The sequence below is a fragment of the Arachis ipaensis genome, chromosome B01, assembly GCF_000816755.2.
Source record: "Arachis ipaensis cultivar K30076 chromosome B01, Araip1.1, whole genome shotgun sequence".
NCBI lineage: Eukaryota > Viridiplantae > Streptophyta > Magnoliopsida > Fabales > Fabaceae > Arachis > Arachis ipaensis.
The window spans coordinates 131,681,047-131,696,737 of NC_029785.2; the positions used below are offsets into that span (position 1 = coordinate 131,681,047).

The 15,691-nt window shown below is 34.9% G+C and overlaps 2 protein-coding genes across 2 annotated transcripts; both read right to left on the reverse strand.

Moving 5' to 3' along the window:
• On the reverse strand, positions 10,860–11,378 carry LOC107614921 (cell wall / vacuolar inhibitor of fructosidase 1-like). Its single transcript, XM_016317049.1, has one exon. It carries the CDS (start codon positions 11,376–11,378, stop codon positions 10,860–10,862), a length of 519 nt encoding a protein of 172 aa, XP_016172535.1.
• Positions 14,900–15,418, reverse strand: LOC107614930 (cell wall / vacuolar inhibitor of fructosidase 1-like). The gene has a single exon (XM_016317058.1). It carries the CDS (start codon positions 15,416–15,418, stop codon positions 14,900–14,902), a length of 519 nt encoding a protein of 172 aa, XP_016172544.1.

Here is a 15,691-nt window from a genome sequence, read left to right on the forward strand (position 1 = left end):
AAAATTTTCATCTTACATCATTGAAGTGAAATACATAATAAAGTCACAAAAAAAATTAATTACAATAAATGACTTAATAAAAGACTTATTATTAAAATATTTATATCCATAAATATAAACAAACTAAAATAAGGAAAAAATAATTAATTTAAAACAAGAAAAATCTTTAAAAAATCACAAATCATGAATAATTAGAATGTACTAATTAACATACCTAAAACTTTCTTAATCTAAATAAGAAAAAGTATATACTCCAAATATTAATTACTCAGGTTATCATTCTCATTATTATTAAGGTCTGTTTTAAGCACATCTTTCGTAAGAATAGATAAGATTAAAAGAAGTGGATGAAAGATTCAACTTTTATATAAAATATGAAATGTCTTTTTTAATAAAATTTGACATCTAAAATAACATAAAAATTCATATGATTAATAATATATATTGTATTTAATTTTCAATAACATATACATAATTTGAAATATTTAAAGAGAGACACTAAACCCTAAACCCTAAACTCAGATAAAGATCTAAAATGTCTTTTTTTAAATATGTTTTTTAGTAATTAAAATTTAACACATATAATCGATTAAACCATGTTATTTTTGTCAAAATTAGGCTAGACAAATTAATTTGACTGAAAAAATAGTGAATCAAATCTTGAATTAGTCTAAATTAATATTATTTTTTATAAAAAATGATCACTTTTCTATAATAAGGATATTGTAGTCATTTTTATAAAAAATAATATTAATTTAGACCGGTTCAAGATTTTATTTACTATTTTTTTGGTTAAATTAATTTGTTTAATCTAATTTTAACAAAAATAACACGACTTAATCGATTATATGTATTAAATTTTAACTAATAAAAACATATTAAAAAAAATGTTTTAAACGTCTTTATCTGAGTGGCTTTCATATTTAAAATAATAACACTATAAAATAATAGCTGCCAAAATAATCAATTAGAATGTAAAATAAATTGCTATTGTGTTTTGGTACCAATCTTTGTACACACGAACATTTTGAATCATTAATAGCAAATTTCATATAGATAATACTATATGCACACATATGATAAATTTACAACCCACACGTTTACTTAATTATATGAGTAAGAATTTATAATACTAGGAAATTGTTCTTTTTTAATATAACAACTATGCTAACAATATAATGATTTTGTTGTTGCTTCCTCCAATCATGTCCTCATCGAGAACCTTACGTCACAGGCTCACAGCACATACTCCAAATATTATATATATTACAGATCATAAACTTGAAAAGCACCATGATCAAAAATGCCTTTCTTCTTATGGTCCTCATTTCTGATATTAATAGTTCATTGTCTGATACCATATTTGGCTATAACTTGCTATATCCTTTCAAAGTTCGACATGTACTCATGGAAATTGGGCTTATTTATCTGGTTTATGTTTACTTTTCTGCTTTAGCATGTGACATTTGTCATATAAAATTAGAAAAATATTAATTCTTCAAAATGTTGAATGAACTGTTTGATGTAGACAACATTATTGGATTAAATGCTGAGCTTATGAATGCAAATGTTGCTTTGATTCTTTTGCTAAAATAGTTCTACACCAACTTTGCCTTGAAATTAAAATCATAATTGTTAGAGAATCATTAGCATCATTAATTTAGACCAATTAGTATCATCTATATTTATATAGTATATCTGTATATTAATTATAGAATTCTATGTCTTTATTACTCTGATTTATTTAGCACCTATAAATACCCCTTGTATACTGTACCTTTAATCAACCTGAATAATACACAAAACACTTTTCTCAGATATCTCTCTTGTTTCTAACATGGTATCAGAGCGAGTCTTGATCTTGTATACCCATCTACTGCCCACAACTTCCTGATCAGAAGGAGGATCAACCGAATCCCAAGTGTGTGCTTTTTCAAGTGCCTGTATTTTTTCCCGCATTACTTGTTGCCAATTTGGGTTTGAGGAGACTTCTCTGAATGACTTAGGTTCATGTTGATGAAGGATAGTAGAATAGCAATGATAATCAAGAAGATGAGGAGGTGGATTCCTTACCCTAGAAGAACGAGCGGGAGGAGGAGGCATGACGGTAGGAGCAAGATCATCGTCCGGTCTGGAATCATCGGGAGATAGAGAAGGCGGAAGAACAGGAGGCTGTGGAGGGTCACTCGAGATAGAATCTGGAGAATCATCACTAGAAAAAAGATCAACATTGGAGTTAGTAAACAAAGGTGACTGAGTAGTAGGAATGGACTCAAATGATGATAACCGAGAAAACATGTGGTGTTCCCAGAAGACAACATGACGAGATATACGAATACGTTTAGAGAGAGGATCCCAACAACGATAACACTTGTGTTCAGTGCCATAACCAAGGAAACAACACATACGAGCCCGAGGTTCAAGGTTACTATTTTCATGAGGCTGAAGAAGAACAAAACATACACAACCGAAAACTCGAAGAGAACTATAATCTGGGGGTATGATAAAGACGCTCAAAGGGAGTAACATTACCAAGAACAGAAGAAGGGAGTCTATTGATAACATGAACAGCAGTAAGAACAGCTTCACCCCAAGTACGCTCAGGACACGAAGAAGAAAGAAGCATTGCACGGACGGAGTCAAGAATGTGACGGTGTTTGCATTCAGCTCTACCATTTTGTTGAGACGTACCAAGACAAGAAAACTCAGACAAAGTACCCTGTTCAGCAAGAAAGGCTAAGAGTTTGGAATCACGGTATTCCATAGCATTATCACGTCGGAAAACCTTAATGACCTTGGAAAATTGAGTTTTAATCATAGTAGCAAAGTTGATATAGATCTGAGGTAACTCATGGCGATTAGTCATTAAATAAACTCAAGTAAAACGGGAATAATCATCAATGAAAACGACAAAGTATCGAGCTCCGCCCATAGAGGCAGTGGGAGTGGGGCCCCAAACATCAGAGTGATTGAGATCAAAAGGAGAGCAAGCAAGAGATGAATTATTGTGAAAAGATAAAGCAGGTTGTTTGGCAGTTTGGCAAGAAATGCAATCAAAAGATTCATTTGGAACCTGACCTAAAACACCCTGAAACACAAGAGGACGCAGTTTTCCTAAGGAGGTGTGGGCAAGACGTTGATACCATAAGTGAAGGGTAGAGGGAGAAGAAGCAGCACAGAGATTTGGTACAGGAGAAATATGAAGAGTCTCGAGTTCAAACAACCTTCCGACCTTACGTCCAGTCCCGATGATTTGTCCCGTCCGAGGATCCTGTACACGACAACCAGAAACGGACAAAAGTGACGTCAAAACCCAGATCAACAAGTTGACCAACAGAAATAAGATTGAAGTTTAATTTGAAAATATAATAAGTATCAGGAAGATTAAGAGTTGACTGGAATATAGAACCCTTGTGTGTTGCGTGCAAGAGGGAGCCATTTGCAGTATTGATAGAAGGTCCATTTGTAGTGGTAGACATGGACGAGAAAATATTACGCAACGGAGACATGTGATTAAAGCGACCCGAATCAAAGTACCATTTAGAATTACCTGGAGGGGTCGATAAAGCAGCAGGGGTATTACCAGAAACAGAGAGAAGACGCTGAAGAAGAGATGCAATATCAGATAGAGAGACAGGAGACGAGTTGAGTGGATCTGGATCAGGACATGGTGGGCGTGTAGGACAGGCAGTAATTAAATGTCCCGAGAGCTTGCAGTAACGGCAGAACAGCTGTGAACAATGGTAGCTAATATGACCTGTCAGGTGGTATGTGCGACATTCGACAGAGGGACAGTCGGGGAAGAGGTGCCCAGAACGGTTACAGTTTCGACAGAATTTACCCTTTCTGTCGGTGGCAACAAAAACATCTGGCTGTCCCATGATAGTGGTCACAAAGATCAAAGAGAGGAGAGAAAACGGTAATTTCAGAGCAGAAAATGAGAAATCGGAGTGCAGAATCGAAAAGAGCTCACCAAAAAATCTTAGGGAGGGTCCCGCTTGTCTGCCACGTCAGCGGAGCAATGACACGTGGCGGCGTCTGATAGGAGTGGCAGGCCATGTTGGCGATGAGGTGGAATGCGGGTGGGCAACCGGACTGGGTCGAGTCGGGTCACACGCGGGTTCGCGGGTCGCTGGAGAAGCTGACGGCGTGACACGTGGGCGCTCCAGGATCCTCTGATCAGCAGCAAGATCCAACGGCTACTGAAGCATCTGGGAGGAGGAAGAATCAAGCTGGGCAGGGAGCTTCCGGCGGCGCGTGACGCGCGTCTGGTGGCCTCAGGTGACGATTCCGGCAACGTTGGAAAGCTGACAAAGAGACGAACACAATGATGCCGGAGGTGATGAACCAAAGCGTCAGAAACAGATCGAAAAATGAGGGAAAAGAGGCACGGGTGGAATCTGGAAGGAAGATCAACCTGGTCGTGGCAGCGTCTTTCGGAGGCGCGTAGAGGCGCGTCTGGCGGCGGATGGCGGCGGTTCTGGTTGCGATGGAATCACGGCGACAAGACGAACAAGATGGTTATGGGAGTGACGAACCAAAGCGTTGAAAAGGAAACGAAAAAAGAGGCCAAAGAACACTGTCGGAAAGGAAAAAAACAATAGGGCTATGAACTAATATTCATTGAAAAAAAAAGGCCTAATATTCATGAACGCACCAAACACATTGAGATTGATTATCACTTTGTTCGGCAACGTATCCTTATTGATGTTGTTCGTCTCATTGCTGTTGGAACACTAGATCAAACTGCTGATATCTTCACGAAAGCTCATCACCCGACTCGTTTCCGGACTTTGTTATCCAAACTCAAGTTGGTATCCTTAGCTCCCACTTGAGTTTGAGGGGAGATGCTAGAGAATCATTAGCATCAATTTAGACCAATTAGTATCGTCTATATTTATATAGTATATCTGTATATTAATTATAGGATTCTATGCCTTTATTACTCTGATTCATTTAGCACCTATAAATATCCCTTATATATTGTACCTTTAATCAACCTGAATAATACACAAAACACTTTTCTCACATCTCTCTTGTTTCTAACAATAATATTTCTTATAATCCAACCAATAATTCATTGTTTTATGCCGTTGTTTCCATTTGCTGCATTAGTATAAAGGTTGTTTGGCGGTGGACAAGAATCCAAAAAAATAAAAATAAAAATCTTGGAGCACTTATTATCATCCACTTAATACAGAACCAGAAGATCTTTATATTGTCTCAATTATGATTTCTATGAACAAAAATAGATAGATATGGCTATAACCTATAATTCTGTAAATTCAAACAAGCACGCCTTGGTATTAATAGCAGTGTGTACGTAACACTTATTTTTTATTTTAGCTAGGTGCTCAGAAATAATTATAGAATCTTTGTAAATCATTTCACTGATTTTTAGATTAATTTTGTCTGGGGTCTAATAATGAGATTCTTGCATTCATAATAGCATAAAACAAGCTAATGCAGATATCCTTAATACTAAGTCATAAAGTACCTTTTCACTCATTTTTTCAAAAGAATTCATGATTATGTCATAGTATTCACCAAAGTATGTATGGGTGTTGCCTCGAGAGAAATTGTTGCATCGTTTTAAATTCGGACGTACCCTTATCAATAGCCAAGTCGTCGTTAAAATTAATTATCGACGGTAATGAAACACACGGTTTCATTTGTTTTATTTTACTGACAGCTTAACCGTGGATAAATATATAAATGACGCACAAAAATTAGAAATTTTACCTCGTAAATTTATCCATAGCTTTGCAGTCGATGAATAAAAAATTAATTTAAATAATTTAATCCATGTTATCAATGATTAAACTGTCGCTAAAGACAAAGTGCCGGTGCACTCAAATCAGAAATTGGATCAGAACCGTGACTTTGGGCTACGTATGAGAGGAGCCGAATTAGGGGTGAAGACTGGGTCGGTTGGCGGATTTAAAGCACGCATGACGTTTTCCAAACAACAAAGGATGAAGGACAAAGCTGTCTCCGTTGCGGTGCCAACCTTCACTGCCATTATCAAAAACGGACACAACAAGAGGTTACGCCCTTCTTCTTTGCAGACTTCTCCGTCGACTCCGGATTGCTTTGGCAACACCAGCAAGCAACAAATTAGCAAATTGGAAGGGTTGTCAGTGGAGGGACACAGACTAACTGGGCAACAACCGGATAAGGACAAGCAAGTCTCAAGGGGATATGATGGTGGATCTTCATCATCTCGTTAGGGACTTCAAATGAGATTGGTCCTTTTTACAGTACAATTGTTTTATAGATTATTTAGATTTAAGCTTTCTATTTTGGAATATTATAGGAGCCTCTAATAAATTGGCCCGGGTTCATAGTAAGAAGTTAGTGAATAAATTTCACCCTACTTTTTTCATTCTGTTTGAAACCCATATTGCTTTCGAGATGATAAAATTTTTTTAGAATAATCTAGGTTACCAGGGTGTTGGTATTCTTGAGACTAATGGCCATAGTGGGGGTATCTAGATTTTATGTTCTAATTCAAATATTTCTGTGAGAATATTGGATGTAGTTGATCAATGTATCAGTTTTGAAATCACTATGGACAATACTTCTAGTTACTGCAGTGCGGTGTATGCTAATCCGCATATACATCGGCGTAAAGAACGACTTGCCAGAGCAGAACAATTTGCAGAAACATTGGAAGATTGTGGGCTATTTGATATGGGGGATATTGGGAGAAGATTCACTTGGTATAGGAAGGTGAAAGGTGGGGTGCAGGTGGCTAAGAAACTGGATAGAGCAGTTATCAACCAGGGCTGGCGACTAATATTTCCGGAGGTTTATACTGAGGTGCTGGCGCCTTCACTCTGATCATTGCCCGTTGTTCACTAGGTTCAAGATGGCAGAACGGGCTACCAAGGGCCATCGTCTGTTCAGATTTCAGGCTACATGGATGACTCATCCTCTTTTTAGGAATGTTGTTCATACAGCTTAGAATAAAGGAGCTCCGGATGTGGTTAAATGTTTGTTGGAGGTTCAAAAAGATGCAACTAGCTTCAATAAAAAGGTTTTTGGCAATATTTTGTTAAGAAAAGGGAGTTGCAGAGGCTTTTGAATGATGTTCAGATTACTCTGAAGAGTCGGGAGGATCAACAGCTTAGGATCAAAGAGCAAGTTTTGCATCAAGAACTGAATGCTGTCCTTCTTCAAGAAGAGTTGTTGTGGTATCAAAAATCTAGAGAACAATGGGTGAGACGTGGAGACAGAAATACAAAATTTTTTCATCTGCAGACAGTTATCAAGTAAAAGAGGAACAAAATTCATGGGTTGTTTTTGGAGGATGGGTCTTGGGCCACGGAGACTTCGACTCTAGAAATGGCGGCAAATTTTTTCTTTCAAAAACTCTTTTCTACAAGGAAGGATATTGACCTGGACGTCATGGGGTCTTTTCCTTGCCCGTCTCATAGTACTGAGGCTTGTCAAAAGCTAGTGAAACCAGTGATGTCTGCAGAGGTTAAAAGAGCTGTGATGGCCATGTGTTCGTTTAAAGCCCCAGGGCCAGATGGGTTTCAAGCAATTTTCTACAAAGAGTTTTGGCTAGTTTTGGTCAAGCGAGCCTTTGAGGGTGAGCCAATGAATGCGGCTATTTTTGATACTCTCGTTGTTCTAATTCCTAAAGTGGAAGTTTCCTCTTCCTTACGGGAGATCATTGGTTTATAAAATTGTCTATTAGCTTATGTAATATAATTTATAAAATTGTCACAAAGGTTCTAGTTAACAGGTTCAGACCTTTCCTGTCGGAGATCATTGGTCCTTTGCAAGGAGGGTTCATTCCAGGAAGAGGAACCACAGAGAATATTATCATTGCTCAGGAGATTATGCACTTCATGAGGAACACCAAATCTCGAAAAGGGACCATGGCATTCAAGATTGATTTGGAAAAAGCTTATGATAGGGTAGATTGGCATTTTTTGGAAGCTACTTTGGTCCGATTTGGGTTTCCAAAGGCTACCATTAATCTTATATTGAATTGTGTGACTTCCTCTTCGTTGGCAGTTTTGTGGAATGGGAACAGGCTCCAAAATTTCAATCCAAAGAGAGGGTTGAGGCAAGGAGATCCCATGTCTCTTTATCTATTTGTACTCTGTATGGAAATGCTTGCATGCTTTATCTCTCATAGAGTTTTTCAAGGTTTGTGGAACCCGGTAGCAATTTCTAGGAACGGACCACGACTCTCTCATTTGATATTTGCAGATGATCTTTTGCTTTTCTGTAAGGCATCGAAAGCTCAAGTAATAGAGGTTATGCATTGCCTGGACTTGTTTTCTAGAGCGTCATGTTTGAAAGTAAATCTTCATAAGTCAAAGGCCCAGTGTTCCAAGAAGGTGTCGGAGAGGAGAAAATAGGTTCTCTCAGGGGTCTCTAATGCAATGATTTGGATAAATACCTGGGAATTAACATCGGTCATCCCAGAGCTTCCAAGAAGATGGCTCAGGAGGTTATTGAAAAAATTTCAAGGAAGCTCTCCAGTTGGAAAGGATGCCTGCTGAATAAGGCAGGGAGGCTTAGTCTTGTTAAATCAGTTATGGCCTCTATCCCGGTTTATGAAATGCAAAATTTTCTTCTCCCGAAGTATGCATGTAATAAAATTGATTCCTTAATGAGACAGTTATTGTGGAAAGGCCAAGCGACCGGAAATGGGCTGCCTCTGGTCAGGTGGGAGGTTGCCATAACTCCTAAAAGGGGCAGGAGGATTGGGTATTAGGGATACTTTCTGTGCTAACATGGCGCTTCTGGGAAAGTTGGTATGGGATTGTCTAAATAATAGTGAGAAGTTGTGGGTGCAGGTTCTAAAGCATAAATATCTCAAAAATCAATCTGGTATGAACGAAAACGGTAGAAATTCTTTATCGGCTACCTGGAAGAACATTGTTAGTGCCTATGAGCATCTCAAGGAAGGGTTTCATTGGAATATTGGGGATGTCCACAAATCAGTTTGGTATGATGAGTGGACTCCTTTTGGTAAACTTTGCAACCTTGTTCCTTATGTACATATTTCTGAATCAGATTTCATAGTGGCTGACTTGTGAAAAAGGGTGTCTTGGGAGGTTGATAGTCTTACCACGCCTATTCAGCATGAGATTAAGTAGTTTATTTGTGGTTTGAGATATCCTAGTTCGACTGAGTTGGAGCCACAGTGGGAGTGGTGGCTTGCAGCAACAAAAAAGTATAGTGCAAGGGAGGGTTATAGATGGTTATTAGAGAAAATATTAAATTGGAATGCCAATAGTAACTGGAACTGGTTGTGGAATACAAACATTTCGAAGAAGTTCAAATTTACTATGTGGCTTGGTTTACATGATGCTCTACCAACTGAGACCTTTTGATTCAAGCGGCATTTAGTTTCGTCAGATATGTGTAAGAGATGTAACAAGGCGTAGGAGACTATGGAGCATTGCCTTAGAGACTGTGAACGATCAAAGACAATTTGGCATATGTTGGACCCTAGTATCCTAGACTCGACGGCTGGTACTGCTTTTGAAGAGTGGTTTCGAAAGGCCTTGGCTAACAATGAGGCATCTTTTGGTGCAGGGCTTTGGTGGGTATGGAGACATAGGTGCAATGACATATTCAATACTGACAACCCTTGGACAAACCACAAGGTTGTTGCCTTGGCCAGAATTACCGCCAGGGACTTACAGGTTTACAGGAATCGAAACAATGCCTTTAGGTCTCTCCGAAATTGCCTGTGTTGGGAACCATCGGTAGGCAACAATTTTAAAGTTAATTATGATGCAAGCTTGTATATGGATTCAAATTTAGCGGGATTTGGGTGTATTATTAGAGATTCTAAGGGAGATTGGATCTCGGACTGCTCTGGAAACATTCCCATTGGTCTATCATCAGATGTGAATTATTTGCTGCTTAGAGGGGGCTGATTTTAGATTGAGATTGCAGTTTGAGAGATATTATATGTGAAACGGATTGCCTATTCTGCCCATCATGCATGAGCTTACAAGTGGGTATTCATCTGAAGTAACAGATTTGGTTCATAAGATTCATGAGCTTTTATCTCGTCCTTGGCTTATTCACGTTGAATGGGTGTCCCAAGGAGCAAATAGAGTTGCGGATTGGATGGTTAGATATGATGCCAAGAGTAACTCTAATCATGTTATTTGGTTTGAACCTTGTGTTGATCTCCAGCAAATCATCCACTCGGATATAAGATAGTTTTTGCTTTGTTTCTTTCCATGTTTAGACCCAAACAAAAAACTGTTGCTAAGTCACAACGTTCATTTTATTTAAAAAAAAAGTTTTCACAATATATCAACGGAAGTAATTAATAATTAAATTGTTTTTAAATAAAAATTAAACCGCTAGTACACTAAATACACGAAAAAAATAAAAACCTTCGAATATTATATACCGAGCGATGCCTTCGAGGTTTATATATTGACGACATAGTCTTCAGTAATCCTGCCTCTAAAATGGCGGTGGAAACTTTCCTCGGTAAACTCTCCCTATGTACAATGTAGTCATGTTTGGGATCAGGGAATTTTTTTACTAATAATTAACCTAAAAAAACTACTAATTCACCTTAATCACTTTTGATTATGACCAATCCCATGTCATGATGCAATATGCCTTTGTGGTTTATTTAATTATAAACAAATCCAACTTTAAAAAAAATTGACTACATACAACATTAAATAAATAAATTGCATATTATTTAAGAATTTTATACGGATATTCAATTAGATATTTAAATAATTTTTAAGATGATTAATTTAAAAATTAACTATTTTTATTGATATAATGATATACTATTTTTAACGATGAAAGCACATGAACATTAAATTCATTATTTAATAATTGAACTATATATTCTATAATTGTTTAGCGATAGCTACAAGGATGAGAGCAATTTCATGAGTAATATTGTTCTGATTGGTGATTGGCGATTTGCCATTAAATCTTTTCTCACAATCACTAACCCCCATTGAAGCCATGGTAGCATAAGAATGAGCCAAACGGGGTATCCCACGTTTGAAAGCATCAATGGCTTCAGGTATAGCAGTATTGATAAGATAATTATAAGTTCCAAGACAAGCTATTATCGGAACCCGAATGTCTGGTCTCTTTCCAGCCGAAAACATTGTGGAGAGAATGTCTTTGGGAGCTTCTGCTTTGAGTTGGAAACTTTGTGCCATGATTATTCCAAGACCTGCAACACCCTTAACATCATTGCTTTTATAATTAGCTTTTATATAACTAACACATTGAGCAGGGTATGGTGTCTTGCTGCATGTTTCTGTTATGAGTTTGTCAACGCTTTCACATGGTGCTATTGCAATTGAAGCCACTACAATTGTGCACAATAATGTATTTAGAGAATAATGCTTCATGTTTAATTACAGAGAATAATAATTTATTATAAGCCACCATGATGAACGGGGTGATATTTATAAGTGAGGAAATTTAATGGTGAGAGAGAGCATTTGGTTTGTCTTTGGAAACTTTATTATTCTTTTGGATTGATTCAATTTATATTCAATTTTGTATTTAAATATCACAAATTTTATTATAATGTATATCAATTTATTTTGGTAGTATTTTTAATTTAATTATTTTAATGTTTTGGTTGTATTTGTTTAATTTATTTCTTGTTTTATCAAACTAAATTAATTATATTAATTATGTCTATTAATTGATTGATTTGATTNNNAATTATTAAAAAATTAATTTAATATCTATTTTATATTCTATTTAAAGTATAATAGTAAGTAAATATTTTTTTTATTTTTTTAAATAAATAATATAATTTTTTTATAAAAACAAAATTTTAAATTTAAATAATTATGAGATTAAATTATTCTATAGATAATAATAAAAAGGAAAAGGCTAGGGGCCAGCAATTTTTGTGTTTTCTGGCCAGCACTTAACCATCAAAACAAAAATGAGTGATCTCCCACCATTAGATGTAATCTCACACCATTAAAAATACTATCGATAGCTAATTGATGGTTACATAATACCAAAATTACTAGCCCCTAACATTCCTCTAACAAATATATTGACATTAGATCTGTTATAAAAATGAACAATATCATGAATAAGAATATTATAACACCAACTTCAGCCATGCGTGGGTAACATACAAGACATTCTTTCAATTGAGCCTTCAAATTCGGTAGAATTTGTTCATGGCGATTTTCGCTTTTGAGTTGTAAAATTCTTTCCATGAGTATTCCAAAGCAAATAGGAACAAATTTTACATCAAACAAACCAAAAAAATCTATATGCTCTCGTACAGAATTATTTCGTCTCTCTCATTCTATAATTTTATTAGAAAAGTATAAGTAAACAATGAAAATATTAAATAATGTAAATAATAGATATATCGGATGTTCATTTTATTAGTGTACGGATGATTATTTTAATATTAAAATTTAGACGGTTAATTTAGAGGTGTAGTATGTTTTTATTTAATTGGTGGTTGTTCATATTGTTCAACAAAATCATTGTGGTCCTAGCATTTCTCAACTTTATTTTAGGAGTTCAAAGTCTAGGGAGCCAATGGCCTAAGTGTACAATGGACTAAATCTTTGGTTTATGAATCAAATGAACCAAGGTTCGAACCCTTGACCTTCCGGTTCTGGAATTCTTATACCATATCCTGAAACCACTCATCCCAAAAACGTAATTTGACAGGACAATGTAACACTAATAATAATATCTCTAATACTTTCCAAACCTTCATTGTACACATTATACGCTTAAGTCATTGGCTCCCTATACTTTCTCCTATCCTAAACATGTAATAATTGGTAAATAAATATTTTTTAAAATTTAGAAATTATGTCTACTTATATTAATTTATAATTTTTAGATTCAATAAAACTTAATAACAATAACAACACAATTAGATAAATAAATATCAATTTAATTAGATAAATTAAATTATTAGATCTATCAAAATCAGCAAAAATATTACGAAGAGTCTCCACAGCAACAGTAACGACAACGTTCCAAAGACCACCAAAAATATGAAAATATCAAATTTGTGTCAGGGACCAAAACTCAAAGCGTCAAAAAATGGGGACACTAAAAAATGATCGAAAAACATTAACTAATTGTAAAAATTAAATCGATTAAATTTAAGAGAAACTCACCATAAACACAATATGGATGAAAAAATGTTGATTGGACCTCCGAGTAGAGAAAGTAACTAGAGAGAAGGTGCAGTTGAGAGAGAGTGTGAGAAAGTAGAACGAGAGAGAGTGTTTCCTAGAATAGAGAAAAAGAAGAGAGGTTGCGCTGTTTTAAATTTGGATGCATTTCTTACCGATGGCCAAGCTGTCGTCAAAATTAATTATACCTACAGCAATGAAACACACCGTTTCATTTATTTGATTTTACCCACGGCTTAGAGTGTTTTTGGGTTCATGTTAGGAGACAGAAGTCCGTTTGAGCGTCTTGAACTTTTTATTTTTATGTTTGGCAACCTTTTGAAACTCTCAATCCAGAAGTGCTTACACTTCTAAATCGTACGTTTATCTGAAGTAAAAAATTTTAACTTCTGCATTCATATTGGGTAAATTTGGTTACCATTGAAAAATTAAATGAGAATTTTTTTTTTCTTTTCTACCAATCTTACCTTACAATTTCGCCAATGAGTAATAGTTCAAATGACATAGTCTCCCCATATTCAATTAAGAGGTTGCGGGTTCGAGTCTCATATTTTTAGTTAAAAAAAAAAAATCTTACCTTACATTTTCTTCTATAAAAAAGATGCAAGTAACCATATATTTTTATTTATGTTGTGTATAAATTTTTTTATTTTTTTATTTGGTTTTATTCATATAAATTTTATTTACTTCTAATTGTAATTTTTTTTATATAATATATGTTGTTGATCGTAATTATTATATACTATATTTGCATGATTTTTTTTCGTTTTTATTGTATTTTTTATTGTACTTTATTTTCGTCTTTATTATATACTAATTATAAGTAACATAAAAAATTATTTAAATTAACGTTTCTTTTAGTAATTTTTTATCTAAAAGTAATTTTAAGTAGTATAATCCAAACAATATTTATTTTACTATAATCCATTTTGATATAAAAATTGCCAAACATAAATTACGATTAACACAAATTTACTTTTCATCAAAATCAAATTTACAAAAATCAATTTTATACAAACTACAGTTCAACTCGAAAATTTATTCATGATTTTGCCGTCGATAAATAAAAAGTTAATTTAAATAAATTAATTTAATTTACCAATAGCTAAGTCGTTGGTTAACAGCATTGTCAATATTATTTGTGTGCATTTATAACAACGTTTATGTGGTGCCAAAACTTCCTAACACCTAAATTATAGATAAATTAAATCCACAAAAGAAATAATTCCGTCAATGATTAATAAAATGGACAACATGCATGGACGACATGGACGTAGGTAACCTCCTCTAAAATGGCCTCAAAACTTCCGTCGGTAGGCTCACCCTGTGTATAGTTGTGGTTGGAACCAGGAGATTCTTTGGCTAATAAATATTTCATTGGCTCCCTATACTTTCCCAATAAAAAATAACTACTAATTCACCTCGATTACTTTTGATTTTTTACCAATTCCATGCCGTATGCCTTTGTGTTTTATTTTAATTTATAAGCCAATCCAACTTTAAAAAAATTCGGACAAATTACACACAACATTAAATAAATAAATTGCATATTATTTAAGAGTTTTATACGGAGATTTAATCAAATTTATATATTTAAATAATTTGAAAATGATAAATCTAGAAAATAACTATTTTTATTGATATAATGATATATGATTGATTATTTATATAAAATACTATTTATGATGATAGTACATGTATATTGAATTCATTATTTAATAATTGAACCATATGTTCTATAATTGTTTAGCAATAGCTCCTAGGATGCGAGCAATTTCATGAGTAATATTGTTCTCATTAGTGATTGGCGATTTTCCATTGAATCTTTTCTCACATTTACTAACCACAATTGCAGCAGTGTTAGCATAATCTTCAGCCAAACGGGGTTTCCCAATTTTGAAAGAATCAATGGCTGCAGGCATAGCAGTATTGATAATAAAATTGTAACTTTCAAGACAAGCTTTCAACTGAACCTGAATATCTGGTCTCTTTCCCACCCCAAGCAATGTGAAGAGAATGTCTTTGGGAGCATGTGCTTTGAGTTCCAAAACTTGTGCCATGATTATTCCAAGACCTGGAACATCCCTAACATCCTTGCTTTTATAATCAGCTTTTATGTAACTAACACATTGGGCAGGGTATGGTGTCTTGCTGCATGTTTGTGTTATGAGTTTGTCATCGCTTTCACATGGTGCTATTGCAATTGAAGCCACAACAATTATGCACAATAATGTATTTAGAGAAAAATGCTTCATGTTTAATTACAGAGAATAATAATTTATGGCCAATTATACGGTACAGATGTTTTATAAAGATATAAAGAGATTCCTTCTAAAGATTATAGTTGTCTGACACGTATTGTTTAGTTGTTTTTTTGTTTTCAATGCGTGCCAGAAGTCGCAGAAAACTAAAATTGGTTACGGTTGACTCGTGTAACCGTTGTAGCTGTTTATGGAAATTAAAGTTATAAAAGAACTTCCGTTAAGTGAACCTGCGGGACAAGTGAAATGAGTTGGCCAGGGCCGTTG